Source organism: Lissotriton vulgaris, chromosome 10 (assembly GCF_964263255.1).
Source record: "Lissotriton vulgaris chromosome 10, aLisVul1.2, whole genome shotgun sequence".
Classification (NCBI taxonomy): Eukaryota; Metazoa; Chordata; class Amphibia; order Caudata; family Salamandridae; genus Lissotriton; species Lissotriton vulgaris.
In genome coordinates, this window is record NC_141698.1 from 32,049,409 (window position 1) to 32,073,663 (window position 24,255).

The following is a 24,255-nucleotide window of genomic DNA, read 5'->3' on the forward strand; positions in this document are numbered from 1 at the left end:
TAACCCCTCTACCACTGTTGACTTCTTCCATCCAACACAGCGATGGGCTGAGAATATTCTACCAGAAAAATATAAAAGTTTTAATATCCAGTATCGGCAACCAATATACCGTTACGGTAGGGCAAACAGTATTGTGGAGCTGAGGTGTACACAGGTGGACATTTTACAATATTTAACGACATACCATCTGGACTGAGCGGAAGGCTGCTATGCAGTGGGTTCACCACAAGAATCGCAGACCACAGGCGGCTCCCCGTCACCTCTAAGAAGCCTTTTCCCTCTATTGTCACACAGACCCTTCATCACCACAACCATCATCACCATGGCCATGCCCCAGTGCTTAATTTGAGCCGGTGATTTCCAGTGCTCTGCACCGGCACTTAATTGCCAACACCAGCACCTATGGCAGTCTACCAAATGGTGGCGCTGTTTCTTTTATTTACAGATGAGCAGTGTGTATAAATTCAATGTACATTACCAATGACTGAGTCCCGTCGTCCAAGCCATTCTTGTAGCTCTGGGGGCCTGGAATAGTCTGAATTGTCACACTTGTTGGGCTGCGATGGCTAGTAGTTGTGTTTGTAGTATAATTTACAGCATGGCGGGGGCTATGAATGACGCGAGCTGAAATGACACCTAACGAGGGCCTTGGCACTTCTGTTTTTTTTACAAATTAAGCACGCCCTCTTGACCGCTCTTGTCCAGCCTGTAGAGTGCCCGGAATGTTGCTGGGTATCAGGTTCGAGCAGGAAGCAGTGCATTTTCTAGTTTTGTAGAATGCAGACAAAGGGGCAGACACATAGTTCTTCTCTGGGATCAATATCCATATTTTTTAATATTTTTGAAATGAATATGGAGGACCATCTGTCATACTCAGTGGGGTGGGGAGGTGTTCCCTTGTTTGATTTAGGTCTCTATGGCCTACAGAGGCTCATCCATCCTGGACCAGACAGGGAGCAGCTCTCTTTCATTGACATCTGCTTTTGTTTGTAAGAAACTTGGGGGCAAATTTACAAGCCCCTTGCGCCGCTTTTACGCCGCCGTTGCGTCAATTTTGTGACGCAGCGGTGGCGCAAAAGATGCGCCATGGTGCGGGGTATTTACAACGTGACGCATCTCCCAGATGCGTCACGTTGTAAAGACCTGCGCCAGAAGAGGCGTACCATCGCAGGGGGAGGCGTTCCGGTGCAGCAACGCCTCCCAAAAGTGGCTGAGTGCAATCTACAAGATTTCACTCAGTCACTTTTGGGCCCATGCTGCGTCAAAACCCTGCGCCTGCTTGAAGCAGGCGTAAGGATTGACGCAGCATTGTGCACATAGGGCCCCCCTGATCATTGCTGGAGCTGCGTCGTGCTTTTTACGGCACAGATGCGTCACGCATCTGTGCCGTTTTTGCCCCATGGTGCGCCGCATTGTAAATTAGGCGCATCAAGTGTGGCGGAGCTGAAGCGCACAATTACTGGTGCATCCCTGCTGATATGCAGGGATGTGTCAGTAATTGTAAATCTGCCCCTCTGAGCTTGAAACGCTTGAGGTCTCTGTGTCTGTGTGAACGCCCCAATCCCAGCCCTTGACCTACATGTCAGAAGATTATGCATTAAAGGGTCATATTACGAGTCAGGAGGAATGAAATCAAAACACATGCTTTCATGTGTTAATTTTGTTTCGCCTCATTAATAGTGTTTTTTTCCATATCTCTGTTTTTTCGGGTGTGGGAGTCCAGATTACATTTTTTCGGTCAGTAAAATTGGCGCAAAAATCCGATGAGATTTTGGCTTCTGGAGGAGCCAAGTTGTATTCCCCTCTTTCCCTGCTAGGAAAAAAACTTCTCTTTCCCTCCCCTACTCCCTCCTTTATCCCCCAACTCCACGCACTGGTCCCCGCATATGTCTACCACCTGCTCAGAGAAGATGATAAATGTATGTGGAAAACCTCATAGAATAGCGAATTCTGAGGCATATTATCAAGCAGGGCGATAGGCAATTATCGCCGCTTTAGCGGCCTTTTTCGGCCGCTAAGCAGCGATAATTCTATCGCCCTATTAGCAAGCTGTCGCTAACTAATGTTAGCGACAGCTTTTAGGCGATAGCCCGCTGTTTGGGGCCCGCTTTGTATGTCAGCGATGTTTATCGCTAATGACATGCAAAGTGGGCGTGCCCAACCAGTTAGCGACTGAAAGCAGTCGCTAACGTCTCTATCGCCTTTTTAGCAAGGCAGGCGTAGCGATGGAAATATTTGCGCTAAGCGCGAATATCTCCAAATACTAACACCTGCCCAGACCAGTTCTTAGCCATGTTATCCAATGGGAGGTGGATAACATGGCTAAGAGCATTTCGTCGCTAATGCGTGAATATCGCTGTATTCTCAGCGATATTCACACATTTCGCAGCTATCGCTGGATATTTTAGCACAATGGAGAAAAACGTTGCTAATAGCATGTTTTCTCTGCTAACATATCCAGCGATAGGCAGCGTTAAAAAAAAATGCGCTAAGCGCATTTTGCGATAAATATCGCTACTCCTTGGTAATATGCCCCTCTGTGTGGTTTAATAGCCGGAAAAATGGCCCCATGTGGTAATTCCCCATTCTATTCGGTTAAATTCGGAATGTGCATACAGCAGGTAACTGAGGACTTAAATACTGGATTATATGGATGTGTAAAAGTGATCGGAAGCGAGGTAAGAATTCCATAGGAAAGGTGAATGACTTACTAAGACAATAAGGAGACATTATTCACTAGGAAATCCCAAGGTGATGTCAGACACTAGTATCTTCTTGAATTTGCATTCAGATATCCTCGGCGGTTGCGCCACAGAACCCCCCCCTTTTAGGCATAAGACAAAGGGCCATATGTAGGTGGGGTAATACCGGTCGGTAACGGTGAAATTCGGTCAATTTCACCGTTACCGACAGGTATTTAGGGATTTGAGATGTAGGAGCCTGCAAATAAGGAATCAGTAATTTACTGATTCGTTATTGTAAGGAATCGGTAAAATACCAATTCCTTATTTTGAGGAATCGGTAAATAACCGATTCCTAAAGCCTACGTAGGTAGCACTCATGTGAGTGCATTGTAGCCTTAAGGATTCGTTATTTACCACCAACTATTAGTTGGTGGTAAATACCGAATACCTTTGAAAAAACAATTTTTTGCTTTTTTCTCAGTGCCATGTGGCACACATACATGCCCTTAGGGCATGTATGTGCGCCACATGTGCACACATGCACGATTCACGGTGCAACAGGGTGTCAATGTCACACCCTGCCACCCTTGAATATGTTCCCCCTATTACCGATTCGGTATTTACCGAATCGCGAATAGTGAATCGCTTCCCATTCATTCCTATGGGCCTCTAGGCCAATGGAAATGAATGGGAATTACCGAATCAGTAAAATTTACCGAAATATTACCTACATACTATTTACCGATTCTGAATCACCGAATTGGTAAATAGAGATTACCTACATATGGCCCAAAAGGTGGGAAATCTGTGGCTGTCCTTGGAGCTATGGTTTGGAACCTGCCCCATTGCCATCTCAGATCAACGCATTCAGAACCTTGCTTTAGGAAATTAATGAAAACCTGGATTTTCGCAGCCCCGGATTCCCAGTGCCACTCGCTTATTTTATCCCCCGCAATAAACCTCAGCAATTTTGAGCGTTATCGAAATCTCTGCCCAGCGCCAAGATTCTCCCCTGGAGTGATGGTCGCGCTATACAAATAATATATACAATACAATACAATTGGTTGTAGTGTGGAGGGGAGTCCGCTGGCACCATGCGCGTGGCCATGTTGGAGACACGCTGCTGTGGTAGTGGAACGTCCTGACTCTCAGACACCGTGGTCGCTGAAAGCAGCAGTATGTACTTGCAACATAGCGCAACTGATACTGCACACTTACGTTTCTTGGAGGACTGCCAGCATCTCCACGATACAAATCCCAGTGCCACCAGTAAAGCCAGCAGGAAGGGGACGAGCACAGAGCTGACCACAGTCGCTACATCAATCTTCATGGTCTCCGGGTCGATTCCCTCTAAGGAACAGAAGTCATGAACCCATCAGTCTACAGACACAAGATCATTGAGTCACTAAAATAAATGTATGAGATGGTAGTCCAGAGCTGGGCAACTTATTTGCTCTACCTATGTAAGGCCACAGATTGCATTTACTCCATCCTTCCTTGTCCCTGTGTCTGTTCCAGGGCTTTATTAAGTTCAGTCATGATTACCACAGCCACCAATACTGCTGGAAAGCAGTATTCCAGCAAGAATTAAATACAAAATATGCTGCATCACTAACACACCGTTACAAGTGATGAAACCAGCTTGTTTGAAAAAAAGCTCCTCGCCATCTGGGGGAGATAACAACACTTAAACAGCACAAACTCTGTGAAAGTAGAAGTCAGTCCCTTCAGAACGAGTATGCGATGTTACATCGCATGCTCTACAACGAATGCGATTACAACGCAGTTCTTACGACGACCGCGTTGTTACAATGCAAGCCATTACATTGCAACTCCAGAGACAAAAGACTCTACGCATCTCCATGCCACTCCATTGTATGATAAACCACTCCACTCTACAACACACTACTCTATTCTACAACATGCCACTTCACTTGATGACACTTCACCCCACTTTACAACATGCCACTGCACTATACGACACTCAACTCCATGATACGCCACTCCAACGTACGACATGCCACTCCACTGTACTCTAGTCCTATCTATGCACCTCCACTTTAGAACGTCCCATTCTATGACACTCCACTCAACGACACTGCAGTCTACTCCACTTTGCGGTACCCATTGGAATTGTTTTAAAAAAAAATATATGACAAATTACACTGTGCGACGCACCACGCCACTCTACAACACACCACTTTACTGTTCAACCAGATACTCAACTATACTACACTGCACTTCATTACACTCAACACTAACACACTCTATGACTCGCCACGCACTGTATGACATACCTCTCCACTCTATCACTTGACAATCCATCCTATGCCTCTCCACCCTACATCCTCCCACTTCAAGACACTCTATGGCATGCAACTCCTCTCTACTCTATGACACGCCATTCCACTCTATGCCTCTCCACTCGATAACACTCTATTCCACTGTATGCCCCTCTCCTGTATGCCTCTCTACTCCACTGTACAATATTCTGCGAAACACCACTACCACACGCCAATCTACTTTATGAAACGCCACTCCACAATACCGCACTCCACTGTAAGACACTCCATGCCACTGCACTGTACAACATGCCACTTTGCTCTACCCCGCTCCTCTCTACATCCCTCCTTGCTAAGACGCTCTATGACACAGCACTGCACTTTACTGCACGACAAACCGCTTCACTCTACACCACTATACAACACTACTCCACTGTACAACAAACCACTCTACTCCACTACACACTGCTCAACTCTACGACACTCCGCTCTATGCCACTCCCCTACATGACACGCTACTCTAGTCTATGAGGTGCCACTCCACTCTATGACATGCCTCTCTACTCAACCCCCCTACGGTATGCCAATTTGCTCTACTCTATGACATGGCAGTCCACTCCACACCACTCCCCAACACTCATACTCCACTCTGTGCCCCTTCACTCTTTGACATGCCACTTCACTCTGTGACATGCCATTTCACTCTGTAACATGCCACTTCATTCTGTGGCACACCTCTTCACTATACGGCAAGCCACTCCACTCTATGACACTTCACTCTACTCTGAGCCACTCAAATCTATGTCACTCCTCTCAATGCAGTCTACTCTACTTGACTCCACTATACACCCCTACACTCTAACAGACTGTATGACGCGCAACTCCATTCTACTCTGTGGCATTCCACTCCACTCCACTCAACAACACTCTACTCCATTGAACTCCACTACACAACATGTCCCTCCACGACACGCCATTCTACTCTATGACATGCCACTCCACCACAGGACCCTCCACTCCATGCCACTCCACTCTACGAGTTTTCACTGCACTGTTTGACACCTCACTCCAGTCTGCAACACGCCACTGCCCTCTCTGCCACTAAACTCTACATCCTTCCACTATAAGACACTCTATGACACGCAACTAAGCATGGGCGAATTTTGCGAATCTGGCGTTCGCGAATTTTGCGACTTTGCGAACTCGCAATCCGCAAAATCCGCGAATTCTCGCGAATTTGCGGATTTTTTTTTGTGTTCGCAAGGATTTCTGCCAGTTCGCAAGGATTTCTGCCAGTTCGCGAGGGTTTTGTACCAGTTCGCAATTGCGAACTTACATGTCGGCTCGCAACGGTCGCAAATATGTTGTTTCTGCGTCTGGTTCATCATCACAGGTTCCCAGCACCCTCTGTTTCACCCCTGCCACCCTCTGTTTCAAGCCGACAAAGGAACACTGTCCCTATCACCCTCCTCCCTCCCCAGGGCAGATGTACTCTGTGGTGATGTTCTGCATTGTGGGCTATTAAACGTTAGGTCTCTTCCTAAACACTGCACAGAGATCCAACTGCTGTTAGACTCTCATGAACTGGATATCCTTTTCATGACTGAAACCTGGACGCGTCCAGACTGTCTGGTCGATCCGGGATTTGCTTGCCCCTCCGGGTTTAAATTTCTCCACCTCCCTAGACCTATTGGTAGAGGCGGAGGGGTGGGAGTTATTTTTAAAGCCTCCTGCAACATTAAAATCCTTACTCTTGATCCTATATTGGGCATCGAGTTGCTAGGACTCTCAATTCAGACCAACGCCGGAAATATTGTTACAAGAATTTTGTGCTATCGCCCACCAGGGGCGTTTAGCCTTCTACAGCAACAAGCTTTTATCACTACCCTATCCAACATCGCCTTATCCCACCAGAAGCTGCTTATACTTGGCGATTTCAATCTATGGCCAAACGGTATTCTTGATTCAGCCCTTAAAAACCTACTCTCCACCTGTGATAGCTTTGGCCTCTCTCAGCTGACCTCCACAGCCACCCACAGGGCGGGGCATCTGCTTGACCTGATCTTTGCGGCTCGTGACGTGGTGGTAATGGGAGACATTCTTCCAATGGATTGGACCGATCACTCATTGGTTAGTTTCTTTCTTCATAAAACGTCAGGCCCCGGCAAGGCTCCGGCACCGAACAAGGAAATTAAATGCAGAGATTGGAGGGCTCTCTCTCGCACACATTCATCGGGCGAAATGTTCCATTTGCAACAACTTTTTGATTTGAATAAAAGCACAGACGACAATTACAATGCCCTTATCTCCAACCTCTATAGGGTGGTCGACTCCATTGCCCCCCTCAAAACTCGGACTTGCAGAGGTAAAGACTCTGCTCCTTGGTTGAACACCGACCTAAAACTGCTAAAACTTGAATGTAAACAAGCAGAGCGAAGGTGGAGACGAGAGTATAATAAAACGGACAAAGATACGTGGAAAAATAAGATCCGGGCGTATAAAACTCTTATTAAAAAATCTAAAGCCGAGCACTACGCCTCCTTGATCTGTAACACTAAAAACAATTCTAGGAGCATTTTTAATATCCTAAATAGCGTCACTAATCCGGATTCCTGTAAAAATGCGATCGTTCCGTCCCAAGACCTCTGTGACAACTTGGCCCTGTTCTTCAAGGAGAAAATTGAACTTATCCTTAAAGATCTGGATTCTCCTTTGGTTGCTGGAAACCCCCTCTCCTTGCACACTGCTACGCCGGAGAATCAAGTGCCTAACTTAGCGTTGCCTCCAGAAGAACTCCTTTGCAGGTGGCCACCGCTAACTCTCGAACTCTTCACTAAGGTAGCTAGAAGGATCGTGTCTGGGTCTCCACTGGACCCAGTACCCCCCAAAATCTGGAAAGAATTCGAAGCAGAACTCTTCCCTCCGCTCCATCTTATTTGTCAGCAATCCCTGCTGACGGGCACTGTCCCTGCTCACTGGAAACGAGCGCTAGTCTCTCCTTTACTGAAGAAACCCTTCCTGGACCCGGACTGCTCAAAGAGTTACAGGCCCATCTCACTGTTGCCGTTCCTGCCAAGATAGTGGAACTGGTGGTTAGTAACACCTTGTCTAACCACCTAGAACACCATCTACTGCTGGATGGGGACCAATTCGGTTTCCGGCCGACCCATGGAACTGAAACTGCCCTTATTATCGCCATGAACAAACTTCAAAGGCGAGCAGACAGAAGCCAGGCATCATATCTGATACTGCTCGACATGTCTGCCGCCTTTGACACGGTGACTCACAAGATCCTACTGAGGCGCCTATGGGAGGCAGGAGTGAGGGATACGGCCCTGCACTGGTTCCACTCCTTTTTGCTGGACAGGCAGCAAGCAGTTTCTTTACCTCCTTTCCAATCTGTTTTCTCTCCGGTAACGTATGGAGTCCCACAGGGCTCGGCCATTAGCCCAATACTTTTTAATATTTACCTTAGGCCACTTATTCTCCTGATCAAAAGCTTTGGTATCAAAACGATTAATTACGCCGATGACACGCAGATGATCCTCTCCCTGGAAGGAGAGGACTCTATCTCCATTGAGATCCTACACAGCTGCCTGCGGGAGACATCAAGGTGGCTGAAGAATAATTCTCTCCAATTCAACGCCGGGAAAACCGAAGTGCTGTTTAATAGTGGCTCGAGGATCCCCCGGCCGTTCCCTAGCAACTTCTGGCCCCCGGAGACAGCAGCCAATGTACAGCCTGCAGACTCTGTCCGCAACTTAGGGGTCATGCTTGACCACAAGCTCAGCATGGAGACCCATGTTCAGAAAACCTCTGCCTGCTGCTACGCCATTTTGCGCTCTCTAAGGAAGGTGCTGCCCCTCCTACCAAGCCAGGCTCGCGCCCAAGTAGTGAGATGTACAATCCTGAGCAGGCTGGACTACTGCAATGCCCTCCTGCCCGGGGCCCCGGAGTTTCTATTAGATAGGCTCCAAAGAGTCCAATCTGCGGCTGCAAAACTGGCTCTGGGGCTCCCGAGACGATCCCATGGAGCATCCGCGTTGGCACAATTGCACTGGCTACCTCTTAGACAGAGAGTGCAATTTAAGGCCCTCTGCATTGTTTTTAGGGCCCTTCACGGGTGCGGCCCAGCCCCCCTACAAGCCAAATTTGTGTGGTACGCCCCAACCAGACAACTCCGCTCCTCGGATGCCAAATTGGCAGTCATCCCCAGATTTAAGAAGGTTAGATCTGGAGGTAGATCTTTTGAGGTTACCGCCGCCAGGCTCTGGAACTCCCTTCCCACCGAGATCAGACAGATCGATGAACTCCTACCTATTAGAAAAAAGGTCAAAACGTGGCTCTTCCCGGGCTAGCCCACGCCCTTTTTCTGTTCACATCCTTTTTTCTGTTTCACACCCCAACCCTCCTCAGACTCTGTCAGCGCCAGGATGCCTGTAATGGCGACAGTTTGCGCTTTATAAATTCTTAAAATAAATCTTAAAATAAATACATTTCACCCATGCCACCCTCTGGTACATCAATGCCACCCTCTGGTTCATCATCACTGTAGATTATGGGGGGGAAAAGCAAGCACACCTGCCTGCTTCAACTGACATGAATTAATTTGGGGTTGATTTATTAATGTGTCACTGTTTTAAAATTCCAGTCTGGCACCTGCTTCCTTATCTGTAATTTGCTTTCTGTTGCAGTGCAATTTTTTTTCCAGGACCTTTGTGGCCTACTTGTAGCTATTCTATGAGCCTGCTGTGAGGGTCAGAGCAGGGTCATACAATTGTTGCAACTAGCAACTGAACTCTGGAGGGGCCCTTGTCAGGAAGCACTACAGGGAATGGTTACTAATGATGAGTTTGAACTTTTGAACCTGCTGAATGCTTTCACTTTTGCAAAACTCGTTTTTCTGCAGAACAGCATTACAGCAACTGTAATGCCCCAAACAAGCTTATATGAGAAAGTTGATTTCTAATCCAAAAGTTATCCAAAGAAAATCAAAAGGCCTCAAATTCAAAAAAGTGCAGGCAAATGTCAACCTGAGGAGTTATTCTGATAAAAATCATCATTTTCAGAAGGTCGATGCTGCTTGCTAGTAGATTTCTTGTGTAGAATTGCAATTTTTGTAATTTCGCGAGTGCGAGATTGTTGCTGCCCGCCGCACCTACATGTTCGCAATTGCGAACTTACACCGCACTCCGCAAAATTGTATCACCAAGAAAAAAAAATCCGCTGCGTGCGAATTTGCGGATTTTCGGTAAATCCGCAAAATCCGCGAGCGGAACGGATTTTCCGCCCATGCTTACACCACTCCACTCTATGCCTCTTCACAGTACTCCATTCACTCTATGACACTCCACGTCAGTCCACTCTACAACACGCCAATCCATTCTATGACAAGCCACTCCAATCTATGACAATCCAGTCTACTCTATGACACACCCACACTGTACGCCACACCACTCAACAACACAACACTTTAAAACCACTCTACTCTATGCCCCTTTGCTGTATTCCATTGTACAACACGCCAATCCACTATGAAAAGCCACTCTACAATACGGCATGCCACTCCACTCTACGGCACTCCACTCTATGATACTCCATGCCAGTCTACTAAACAACACGCCACTCCACTCTATGGCACTCCACTTTACGCCCCTCTACTCTAAGACACTGTGCGACATGCCATTGTCTGACACGCCACTCTAAGACACTCTAAGACACCCTATGACATGACACTGCACTTTGCACCACTCCATTCTACTCTACAACATGCCACCCCGCTCTACGGCACTGCACTGTATTCCACTCTACGGAACTCCACTCTCCAACACTACACTCTGCGACACTCACCTCCACTGCACTGTACAACACTTCACTCAATGAGACTCCACTTTATGGTTTGAAACACATTTTCTTTTTAAAACATTGAAATTCAATAAAAAAGCCAAAGGTGAGGCTAAGTTATAGTTAGGAAAACTTTATTCATGATTTACATACAAAACCAACTTAGTCTACACAAACATTAGAAATTCTGAAGTTATACTTAGAACAAAGTTATATTTGGTACCCCACCTAAACCTTAGTATGAATCACATACCTCTGTACATAGTGTTATGAACTTGCTAGCCAGACTGTCAAGTGGCCCCCCTCCCGAGACTTATTAGGCCCAGGGGATCCCAAATTGCAATTCCCTAAATGCATTTGCACTTCAGGGAATTGCAATAAATTGCGATTCCCTAAATTCCGAATGGAAAAAGGTACATGCATCAAAAACAGTCCAGTTTCATTCCATTCTGCGAATCGACCCCTTTGCAACCGGAAAAAAGCTTGATGCATGTGCCCCCAAGACTCCTTGAAGAACTTCCTTCAATGACAGGGGGAAGATCTTTGGTTATCGGTTGGAATAGAGTAAGAATTACATTTAGTTATTAAACAGACTGCATAAGAAAAGTAAAATACTAAATTGGTTGAAAAAATAAAATGAACAGTAGTGAAATAATAAATATTAAGTATAAGTTTGGCTAAATCCACAGAATAAGTATTTGTGAAAGTAAATTGGGGTTACAGATTTTGGATGCGATAAACGCTCCAAGAAGGAGTCTGCCACTGTAAGCATACAACCTCACTTCCGGTAAGCTGTATATGGCATGTTAATAACTTACTGGTAAAAAGGCGTCAGCGGTGAAAGTTTTAATACAAAGGTTTGTGAAAATCAATAACTTCTGAGCTCAGAGAGATGCAGATGCTGAAAGGTCTCATGTGAACGCTTAAGCACACATGGATAAACATTAACAGTGGTAAAAGAGATGTTAAGAGGTTTTAAGAAAATATACTCACTGAAAGGACAATAGTTATGGAAACAAAGGTTTAATGTTGAATTTTTACCTTTTGATGCATAGTGTTTGATTTAGTGACAAATAGACAGCATACTGTACAATTGGATGTAAGGTATGTACAACATTTCACATACCAATTGAATGTTTTAGTTGTTGTTTGTTTTGGAGAAAAATATGATTGGTGCCTGACAAAGGTTCCCCTAGTTTTATATAATGATTATTTTGTTTTAGGCTACATAAAACCCTGAAGAAGTAGCAAAAATGTTGCCGAAACGCATTGGTTAGTAGATACCACCATGGCCCTTCAAAAATGTTTCATTGTTGCTGGTTGTCATTGATCGTGTTTGCCGAATAAGTCATTGCAAAACTGGACTTGAAAATATACAGTTAATGGAATTAATTAAATGCAAATGATGCAGTTCGAAGTTTGGTGGTAGTTGTTAGGCCAATAACAAAAAGTCTACTCGCCCTCGCCTGTGACTCGCATTCAGAAAATAAACAAGCATTTTGCAATGCTACTGACAATGCAAATGAGAAAGCCTTTCATTTATCTATTTTGATAATTAACACATAAAATGCCTTGTCATATACAATGCCAATAGCTCAAACTCTTGTAAATGCAAGCCCTATTTCACTTTAAAGAAGCGTCCGCCATTGTTCCGGGCTGCTTGGAAAGTGAAAGCTTGCATGGCACACTGAATGTTGCAGGAAAGCATGTAGTGCCTGCAGTAGGAGAAACTCAATAACGAAAAAAAGTGCTTACAGACTAAATGAGACATACCGTGTAACAGAAGTAAAAGGGCCAGTCCTTATGGGAGGTTAGAAATTAAGACAAGGCGGTACTAAGAATGGACTAACAAGCCTATTAACGAATCAGAAGGCAGCATTTACGAAGAACAATGCCACAAGCCAATGATAAATATGGGAGGAATACTCTAATACAGCATGCCTCGCAGAGCAGCGCATGCACTGCTCAGACTCGACCTAAAAACAAAGAGTAAACAAGACGTCATACAAATTTTTTTTTAACACCTAAGACAACTGCCTCATAGGACGGAAGAGTCGTCTTGTCCTCCATTTCTTCTGTTAAGACAACACAATAGTATTTATAACTGAAGAGTATGTGGGTAGAGGATGTAGCCTTACGGGTAGAGCGGTCGACCTCAAAGCTGGGGAACCAGGCTCGAGTCTCCGCAGCGACGCTAAACATCCTATGTTTCTGGGCAAATCACTCAATCTCCCCGTCCCCAACAAAAAAAAATTAATGTGTCCATCTGTAACGAAACTGGTGCTCATGTAAGGCGCTCCGATACCTGATATGCTCGGGTCTAGTTCGCGCTGTATAAAACTCTTAAAAAAAAAAAGTATGTGTAAACATTTTAGAGTGTAAAGAAGATATATACCTTTCTTGCGTATAGTGCCTCCTTTGAGGACAGAACTTAGATGGTTACTTTTCACTGTAAGCATATTTCAGCTGCTGTCTTGTTGTCTTAATTAAACAGCGTTAGAGAACAGAAACAGCCCTTCTTCTGCCTGGTTAACGTGAGTGCCAGAAAATGTGGCGACTGAGCACGTATTTTGTGATGCACCATCTAAGGACCAGGATCTAAAGACCAGGATCTGGTTCATCCATTTGCTTCGTTTGGGTGACAAAATAAATCTTGGTCATAGGTTTAGCTGTGAAACAAGCCCTGATTGTAGGCCCGCGACTCAGAGTTTAAAAATAATTGGTCAAACACATGTCTTCCAGTGTAGCAAACGCCAGGCTTCAGGGAGCTGTCTGCACTCTCTCCCCAGCAGAATCTGGGAAGTGGAAAGACGATAAAAACCTGGCAGCTCGTAGCCACTGGTTTCTGAGCTGAGCCTGGCCCTTTTGAGTTCCTCTCAGGCTTGAGTGGAATTGTGGAGGGCGAGGTGATGGCAGGATGTTTTGGGACTTCGAATGATGTACCAGAAACCTGGGATAGGTCCTACATTCTCTGTGCTTCAAGGTCCCCTACACAGACTCTCTTCCCTCTGATCTCCTACCAGGAAAGTAAACTGGGCACCATCCTCTATGAGTAACACCAGATGGCCACCAGAAGGGGTCCCTACATCCCTGGGCTGGCTTTAAGCTAGCGACTGGGCGGCTACAGGCTCTAGCATTGTAAAACCCCACCGAGATGCCCTGCTATCAATATCTGCTTTATTGATTTCTATTGTCAAAATATATTTTTTTAAACAAAGCATTTGACAAAGACTGTTATAATTCCTTTCCTTCTCTAGGTTTATATTGTGGAAGTCTTTGGAAACCTTGTTCTTGGTATTTCCTTTGTTCCCCTCCCCCTCCTTTTTTTACCCCTTTGGTACATTCCTTCTGTTAAGCCAGAGGCTGCCTCGGAATGTTGACAGAGCAACCTGACTGGCGGAGTTCTAAGTGTGCTGTGCCCAGTGCTTAACATACTTGTGGTGGCAGAGAGGAGGCCGTAATAAAGGAGTTCTTCACTTTCCTGTTTCCAGTCTACTTTGTAACACTGGCGACGACTGGTCTGCGCAAGGGAGCAGGACGGCCCTCCTTTCCTTCTGTGTACATCCACCACGTCATTACCTTGTGGCCCACAAGGTTAAGGTACTGTTTCCTGCTTTCCAGCACACGATCACGTCGATTCTGCTACTGGAGGAGCCTTGCACACGGTCTACTTCTCTATTTCCCTAAGTGCGCTGATTCCCTGTTCTGGAGTCTGGAGTCTGGAGTGATTGCCTGTAGCCACCGAAGCTCCTTCTCTACCGGAGCCTTCGTCTTTTCTGACTTCCGTCTGTGCATTACTTCCTGGACATTCCCTCTTCGTAAAGTATCCATGCCTTGAAGGCATTGCCACCATGCCTGCACACATGCCCTCTGAGGCGTTTCTTTGGAAAAATGTGTTCAACGCCTGGGTAGGCGTTCCCATCATGCCTACTTTCACTCCCCATGAGGCGTTAATTCAAACTCTTTCCACGCCACTTGGACGTTGCCGGCTTGTCTGTCTTCTCTAGCAGCATTCAGAGGCATGCCGTTGGGTGTTTGCTCTGCCTTCTCCCTTCTCCTTTTGTTACGCCTCTTCTCACAGAGCCTTGAAGGATCTGTTTTTACAATCCGTCACACGGTATCACAAAGGAATCTGCCTACACATTCCTATCTGCACCAGTGACACGCACCCCACTTGGCTTGTCTCAAGAGCATTCAGTGACACGCTCACTTTTCCTCAGAGCCCCAGCCTTACTCTACAACATATTCCTATCTGGCACCGGTGACACGCTCACCATTTTGTGTGTCTCCAGCGTACTCAGTGACACACTCACTTTTCTTCAGAACCTCCATCCTCTACAGTTACACATTTGGGTTACTGGTAACACGCACGCCATCTTGCGTGTCCTAAGCTTTTTCAGTGACACGCTCACTTTTAATCCTACCTCAGCAGTGTGTCCCATTCAGTTAATTGGCCTTTTAGTTACCCTTTGGTGACACGCACACCTATTAGCGTGTCATTCATTCATGTGAGCATCTTCCACCTTTGGTTACAAACTTAGGGGCCGATTATGATCGCGGACGGACTTGCGTCCGTCCGCGATCATTGAGGAGGAGGGGACGTCCGCATGGGCTGCGGACGTCCCCTCCTGTGCGATTAGGATGTGACCGCCAGGGTGGCGGTCACATCCTCTATTTTTAACATTGCGGCGGGTGCGGCTTCAAGCTGCACCCGCGGCAATGTTAAAAATGCACGCATTGCATTTGCATGCAGAAAGAGGCAGGCACCGAGCGGTGCCTGCCGCTTTCTGCATACAAATGCAGGGGGGTACCATAGGTACCCCCATGTGCACCCCCCACCCCCCTTCACCTAGGGGGCCCGCAACGGGCCCCCGCAGTGAAGTTGCACATGCTTTTCCACGGCGGAAAAGCCGCCGCGGAAAAGCATGTTTGAAGGCACATACTAATCTGGCGGACGGTGTCTGAGAGACACCGTCACCAGATTAGTGCTTTTCCTCCGCGGTTGTAAGCCAACCGCGGAGGAAAAGCTGCGGACGGAAACCAGGACCCACAAGCCATCCTAATGTGGCGGTGGGTCTTTGGTGGGTCCGCTGCGGATTTTCCGCATCCTCCGGGCCGGCGGTGGCTTCCGCCGGCCCGGAGGATGCGGAAAATCCACAATCATAATGAGCCCCTATATTGTGTTTTGCGGTGACACGCACACCTTTTCCTTGGTACCACTTCTTCAACATTGTCCAAGTCTGAGGAGAATCTGTGAATTGTGTGGATTTGAAATGCGTTGTCTCTTGTGAGCATGGGGGATTGTGTATATATTGTGCCTTAAGGTGTGTAGAATAATTGTCTCCTCTTGTGTTGGCAACATTGTTTTGAAGATATAACCCCCGGTCTGTTGGCCTAGGCAGGACAATTAACAACGTCTAGTTAAGAATCTAACGTCCGCTTGGTGCCTTATGTAAAAACTAGGACTGGTGTTGTACTTTCAATGTTAATGTTATTTCACACGATTGTCTAAGTTTGTTTCACTTGTCATTTTTGTCTTTGAATTTTTTCGTTTTTAAGTGGAATATAAAATTGTGTATAAATGTGTTTTTGTAAATGTGGTGTTCTGTAAATGGAAGGTTTCTTTTCTAAGACATGAAAAAATATTTATTGGCTTCACTAATCTAAATTTTTTTAAATAAGCTAAATAAAGCAATAAGAACCATATAATTGATGGTCTAGGGTATTCTCTTTAAAGTGTGCAAACTGGTCCTTCTGGACACACTCTTTTCTCTTGTATTTACAGTGGTCCAGTCCAAGAGGTCTTAGTACCTGAGCCTTCTTTGTTCTCAATGTTGAAAAAGCTAATGCACCCCCACCAAACAAGAACTTTTATCCTTTCTAGGTCTTGCTGAATACATGGCCAAATACATCAAGAACTTTGCAGACCTCTCCAATGATTTCAGGGAACTCACAAAAAACTATACACCTTACAAATGGCTAGAGAAGCACCAAGTAGCCTTTGATAACATTAAAAAAAACTATATAAAGTGCCCCCCATTTATGCAACTTTGACCCTTGCAGGAAGACCATCCTTACCACCAACACCAGCAACAAAGGACTAGGCGCTACACTCTCTCAGGTCATCGGAGGGAAAGAACGCATAGAAGCGTTTGCCTCTCGCACACTCAACGACTCAGAAAGAAACTACTCTGTAGTAGAGAGAGGCCCTAGCCTATTTCTGGGCAATAAAACATTTTAGGTTCTATTTTTGGGGGATAAAGTTCACAGTCCACACCGATCATAATCCTCTCATCTTCATGTTCAGTTCCAAAGGTACCGCTAACAGCTCACCCAGAGTAGCAAGATAGGTGCTGGACCGTGAGAGTTTCATTTTTAGACTTGAATATGTCACGGGCGACCTCAATACAGCTGCTGACTTTCTTTTAAGAACACCATTATATATGGAGGAAAATTTCGAAACACCTGAGTTTCCCATTTTTTAGGTTCACTCTTCTACCATAAATAAAAATTAATGGGTTAAGAGGCTCACACAAGATGCTACACTAACCCTTCTTAAAGAATACACTCTACATGGTTGGCCAGCTACACGCAACAGTGTTGGTCAAGATCTAGGCAAATTTAGGGAAATCAGACACAAAATCAACGTAAATAACGATTGCATATGGAGAAACAACAAAGGGCCGAAGGGCTGAGAGACAAAATAATAGACCTTGTACACGAGGGCCACCTAGGGAGAAGTCTCACAAAAACAAGACTTAGGGAGCATTATTGGTTTCCTAACATGGACTCTATGATCGAAACCAAAGTCAAGAACTGCACTATTTGTGTCAATAGTGACAAAACAAAACACACCAGAAGACACCCCTATCTCTGGTTTCCATGACGGACAAACCGTGGGAAAAACTGGCACTGGACATCATCAATACAAAAGGTGTCAAACGATTTGCATTTGTCCTGACTGACTATCACTCACACTGGGTTGTCATCAAAATGATGAACCAAATCACAACCAAATCCCTTATCAATTTTCTGCAAGATACTTTTGCAACTGAAGGCATCCCGTCCACCCTGGTCACGGACAATGGAGTTCAGTCCACCTCGTCAGCCATGACCAACTTCCTAACCGATTTAGCCATTACCCATCTTAAAACTGCTCCGTACTGCTCTGTCCTCGGGCCAATGCCCTAGTCGAAAGGGTAAACAGAATGGTGAAAGAGAACATTCAAATATCTTGCATCAACCATCTACCTTTTGAACGTGCTCTACAAGAGATGCTCTGTGCATATCACACAACTCCCAACCAGATCAAGGGTATCTCTCCTTTCTCATCACTCAGAAGAAGAAAACACAGTACTTAAATTCTCCTCCAACTGGATTGGGGGGGAGAGGTGACAGTGCACTCATATGACAAGGTTAAATCCAGAATTGATTCTCATCAAGCCAAGTACAAAGATCAGTATGATTAAAAGCATGGAGCCAAGCCCCAGAGGTTAGCCATAGGAGACTGGGTGACTGTGAAAAAACCCTCACTCACAGGAGACCAAGAATCCAACTTCTATGAACCCAAAAGAATAGTTGACATCAAAAACAACACGGTGATCCTCGAGAATGGTCAGAACTGCAGAATGGACCGCCGAGCGAAGAGCCCAAGTCCAGAGGTCACTCCTCATGCTAGCTCCCAGACTTCTGTTGGCCCCGGAGACTTGACAACTCACTGAAGGAGCTTCATCAGAAGATCCATAGTTTCACCTAAATGACATAAAGACTTTGTGATGCAATAACTTTAACCTTGATTTTTCTCCCTTGCTTTTTAGGGGGGAAGATGTGTTATAATCCCTTTCCTTCTCTAAGTTTATATTGTGGAACTCTTTGGAAATCTTGGGCCCGATTCACAGAACTAACTTAAGACAAAATCCTAAACTTACTACCATTTTGTTATTCACAGAAGGCACTTACTCATTTCGGTATTCACAGAAGTTAGGAATCTTAACTTTACTACTCCTAAACTGAGAAATATCCTCACCTTAAGCCTTTCGGTATTCACAGAAGGCATTTAGGAGTCCTAAAGCTAGGAGTCCTAACTTTACTACTCCTAAACTGAGAAATATCCTAATTTTAAGACTTTCGGTATTCACAGAAGGCATTTAGCAGTCCTAAAGTTACCTAACTTCTGTGAATACCGAAATGAGTAAGTGCCTTCTGTGAATACCAAAATGGTAGTAAGTTTAGGATTCTGTCTTGTTAGTTCTGTGAATCGGGCCCCTTGTTCTTTGTTTTTTCTTTGTTCCCCTCCCCCTCCTCTTTTTACCACTTTGGTACATCCCTTCTGTTTAGCCATGGGCTGCCTTGGAATGTTGACAAGAGCAACCTGACTGGCGGAGTTCTAAGTGTGATGTGCCCTGTGCTCGACATACTTGTGGTTGCAGAGTGGAGGCCGTAATAAAGGAGTTCTTCACTTACCTGTTTCCAGTCTACTTTGTAACAAAGACTGGACACTTTCCAGCTCATGGCAAATAGCCCTGCGCATTGAAGTGATTCACATTTCACGCAACGCTAAGCTCAGAACGTGTATATTAAAGGCCTTACCTGAGCACACAAGGCTGGCGGGCCTGGGGTAAGAGCAGGCTCTTTTGCCCCACGTCCCCGGGCAGTGCTCGAGCTTTTCATTGCTGTTGCCACACTTCAGGTCCGTCAGCAACGTGGGGAGGCCCCCGTGATCAGTGATGGAGCTGTGCGACAACAACCTCGCCCAGCCACACCCCAGGCTCTTGCAGATCAGGTTCGCGGAATTGTTGTCCAATTTCCGGTTGCAGACGGTACCCCTTTCTCCGTTGTAGAGAACCTCCACTCTCCCATCACATTTGCTGTAGCCGCTTTTCAGTTGGAAGGCCAATGAGTCTGCAAGAAAAAATGGCTGTCACCATTACAGGAAGTACAGCACCTTCTGATGTCATATCCCACCTCACTTGTCAGCAGGTGGCCCCACCCCCTCTTCATGGAAACACAAGGCTGTTCTGAACTAGCTGGGCCTGGAAAAACCTCACCTGTTGCTAAAGCACCGGGAAACCCTGAGTTGGTCGCTGTCGCGCTACATAAGCATCTCAACATGCCATAACATCCTCAGTGATCAGAGACCAGCACCCGAGAGAGGGACCGGTGTCTTCCAGTCGTGCCAAGTACCACGCATCAGGCGTTAGACTAACGCATTTTAAAGTGGTGGTCCGCATCACCCCATTAAAAGGCTTTGTCACGCATTATGAGGTCCTGATCACCTGCGTGCGCTGAGCCTGGGTGAACTAATCTGATAACTGCGGCCAGCGTTTCTTCACTTAACACAGTGGGAGAACCCCAGTCTCCTTTCCCCCGGAGGCCCAGAAGCTCAGATCCTGGACAGGTGAATGAGTGCATGGCTGTGGGTGAGAAACAGGGGATTCCATGTGTGAGTGGTTGTGAATGCATGTCTGCAGGTGGATGGAGAGTCAAAAGCATAGGGGTGGATGCATGGATGGGTGTTGGTATTTAGATGGAAGCAGGGTGGGGGACCTTCATGGATGACTATTTTCTGGATGCATGAGTGTGGGTGAGTGGGTGAGTGGGTGGTTGGATGAATGTGCGGGTGAGTGGGCGAGTGCATGGTTGTGGGTGGATGATTGTCTGAGTTCAGCTGGTCCAACTCATTGTGGTCACATTGGTGCATCGTACTCAGCTGTTGGATTTGCTGTCAGCTGTGGGCAGCCAGTGCATGAATAAGTTTCCGCTAGTTGATTGGTGGGGTGTGCAGTTATTTCGCTGGTGGCTGGGTTGCAGCCAGGATGGAAGGGTGCACCAGTGTAGCAATGCACCTACAAGAAGAAGATGGCCTGTCACTTTCTGCTTTTTGCGCTTGTGGCTGAGCAGCAGGACAAGCAGGAGATAATGCCCACCTTTCAAGGTTTTGCGGTGGCTGCCTGGCACTGGGGGAGCCCAGCCTGAAGGTGATGGTGGGTGGTGGACCGTGCAGGCAGCTGCCAATCAGCTTCTGTGTGGCTGAGCTGTAGATGCCCATCCTCACACTTTGTGCACAGCACAAACGAGACAATTAGACCTCCAGCTGGCCTTCAACGTCTGTGTGATGCCCAGTTACAGCTTCAGAAAGGATGAAGCATGCATACAGACTGCAGGGGCAGAGAGGACTTCCAAGGGGTGAACACATTCAGGTGTGGTCAGGGACACACCAGGTAGGTATCCCACAGCAGCACTAAGAGGACAGGTCATTGGTGACCATTGCAATATTAAAAAGTCAGATAACATCTCTATGCACCTGCTTTCAGGCCCTGGGCTGGTACAACCGGTCTATTATTAGGGATATAGGGCTAAGCTGAATTTGTAAGCTCTGCATGGCCATAGGGAAAGCTCCACTGCTTAGGGCCTGAGACGGGGAGTTCTCTGTCACCTCATGTTCCCTCCCTGCCCCTTCCTCAGTCATATTACCTTGCTGAGAATCTGTTGATAAGAGGCTGGACAGGAAAAGTGAATGGAGTTGAAGGCAGGCATGAAAAGGAATTTCTAAAAAGACAATTCATGGCGTATTGCAGATTTGAACTCTGTAAAATTAGCCAACATATTTGTGTCTTTACTGAAGAAGCATTTCACTTTGTGCCATCCCCACCTTTTAAAATACTTGTTGATGATCCTGTGTTTTCTCCCTAAGGTCTGAACAACTCTGAGCTCCCAATGGTCTCAATAACTCTGAGCCCGCTTGTCTCGTCTTGTACGCATTGAGATTACAGAGCTTTAGAATGCTGTAGAGCATTAGCTCTACAGCATTAGAGCGCAAGACTCGCTGACGGTGCTCAACATTGTCTTGGTCTTTGCAGCATTAGAGCGCAAGATTCGCTCACGGTGCTCAACATTGTCTTGGTCGTTGCAGCATTAGAGCGCAAGACTCGCTGACGATGCTCAACATTGTCTTGGTCGTTGCAGCATTAGAGCGCAAGACTCGCTGACGGTGCTCAACATTGTCTTGGTCTTTGCAGCATTAGAGCACAAGACTCGCTGACGGTGCTCAACATTGTCTTGGTCTTTGCAGCATTAGAGCGCAAGATTCGCTCACGGTGCTCAACATTGTCTTGGTCGTTGCAGCATTAGAGCACAAGGCTCGCTGGCAGTTCTCAACGTTGTCTTGATCATGGCAGCATGAGAGCGCAAGACTCGCTAGCAGTGCTTAACCTTGTCTGGATTGGTGACGTTACAACGCAGGCTATTACAACGCCTGCTGTTACAACGCGGTTTTTACATCGCATACCATTACAAAGCATAGTGCTTTTAAGCGCTGGATAGTGAATTATTTAATTTACTATTCCAACTCCAGTCCCCGTGGATAGTAGGGAAGGTGTTGGATAGTAAATTAAATATATTCCCTATCCTAGAGCGCCCCCCAGCGCAATGCGTTGTAATGGTTTGCGTTGTAATGGTTGCGTTGTAATGGCAGTGCGTTGTAATGAATGCGTTGTAAGTGATGTTTCCCCCTTGTCTTGGTCCTGGCAGCATTAGAGCGCAATACTCACTGGCGGTGTTTAACACTGTCTTGATCGTTGCAGCATTAGAGCACAAGACTCCTAGCGGGGCTCAATGTTGTCTTGGTCATTGCAGCATGAGAGCGCAAGACTCCCTGGTGGTGCTCAACGTTGTCTTGGTCATTGCAGCATTAGAGCACAAGACTCACTGGCAATGCTCAACGTTTTCTTGGTCGTTGCAGCATTAGAGCACAAGACGCGCTGGCGGTGCTTAACGCTTTCTTGGTCATGGCAGCATTAGAGGTCAAGACTCACTGGGGGCGTTTAACATTGTCTTGATCGTTGCAGCATTAGAGCACAAGACTCCTAGCGGGGCTCAATGTTGTCTTGGTCGTTGCAGCATTAGAGTGCAAGGCTCGCTGGCAATGCACAACGTTTTCTTGGTCATGGCAGCATTTGAGCGCAAGACTCGCTGGGGGTGTTTAACGTTGTCTTGGTTGTTGCAGCATTAGAGCGCAAAGTTCGATGGTGATGTTCAACGTTGTCTTTGTTGCTGCAGTATTAAAGTGCAAGGCTCTGTGATCCACTCAGATTGACCCCTTACCTGACTGTGGGAGGCTGATGACAGATAGTTTATTATGTAGGACCACAGGTCCATTTACCTGTACCCCTAAAAGAGTTACCTACTGACACTACTATTAAAATACAGTCAGTCCTCTATAACTGGGGCTCGTAACTTTCCCTTGAGTTTGCGCCATTGTGTCGCTACATTATGCACAAGATAGAGATAGTCTGAATTCATTTTAAAGACTTTCTGGATTTCCTGTCCTCCGAGCAGCCAATAGAGACTCTGCCCAACAATCGCCCTAGTAGTTTCAAGTGTCTGGCTTCTGGGGCAAAGATCTTCCTGCTAAGCCCCGCCTGCATTGGATTTGGCTGCCTGGGTAGCTCAGGGAATCTGTCCACATAACAACAGCTTGATCTCATTTGGGATTTTTGACCTGAGGCATCCCCATCAATATCCCTGGTGACAATTTGCTGCTTCCTGCTGCTTCCAGTGTCTTAAGGCTGAGACGGAACCAGTGAAGATGCCGCCTCTCAAGCAGGCTGGTGAGGTCAACGTCTAAGATTTCTGAAATTTCGACTGGGCTCCAAATTCATTATTGTCCTTCTAGAGGTGGTGCCTTTAACCCACTTAGACCTTTAGAAGGAGCTCAGAGGAATCATCTAAAAGACGTGGTGATGCTAGTGCTTGAAGCTAAAGCCAATGTTATAAAAGCGTCAAGGATATACCATTTGAATTTCGATTCTGTGCTATACTCAGGAACTGCCCCTTGTAGACCATCCCTGAATGTCAGTGAACATCAGGTCCATTACCCAGTGGTCGAAAGGAAGTATAGTCTTTTGTGACTTTAGGGGTATCCGGGGTATAGCACTGATTGAAGACCCAGAGCAGCGCTATATCGATGTCCCTCTTATCAAAGATCCATGCTCCTCATTGCTTGGGACAGTAATGGCTGTGTCTCTTTCCCTTCATTCTTGTATCCTTCCTGTTCCACCTGCACACTCCTATCTCCCAGGCAGGTATCACCCTCTGGTAACTTTTGCTTCCTTTGCTGATCACACCCTAAGACTCCCAGGTAGGTGCTCGGCCTCCCACTGAATCTGTTCAATGTCCCACTTATTATTCATTCCTACTGTGGTCAGTCATGAATATTTGAAGCTGCTTGTGTTTGGGGTTGAGGGCCCTGGCTCTGAAACTTTGGTTGAAGGACCTAATGGAGTGGGGGTCTGTGGAGGACCAGCATTTGAAAATGGGACGTACGGATGAGGATACAGCTGATGAGATAATGCTATGGGCCCAGCTACTTAATAGCAGGGGTAAGATCCTTCTCCTACATCTCAGCCAAGACCTGGAACAAGCTCCCGACCGACATCAGACGTGCC

The 24,255-nt window shown here is 46.3% G+C and overlaps 1 protein-coding gene across 1 annotated transcript in view; it reads right to left on the minus strand.

Moving 5' to 3' along the window:
- LOC147684422 (scavenger receptor cysteine-rich type 1 protein M130-like) overlaps positions 1 to 24,255 on the minus strand; it is a 156,783-nt gene that overhangs the window by 37,203 nt on the left and 95,325 nt on the right. The window contains exons 13-14 of the mRNA XM_086940349.1: positions 19,400 to 19,711; positions 3,903 to 4,034 (exon numbers count right to left, since the gene is read on the minus strand). Of these exons, the coding sequence (XP_086796475.1) occupies positions 3,903 to 4,034; positions 19,400 to 19,711 (444 nt within the window). The remainder of the gene's footprint in view (positions 1 to 3,902; positions 4,035 to 19,399; positions 19,712 to 24,255) is intronic.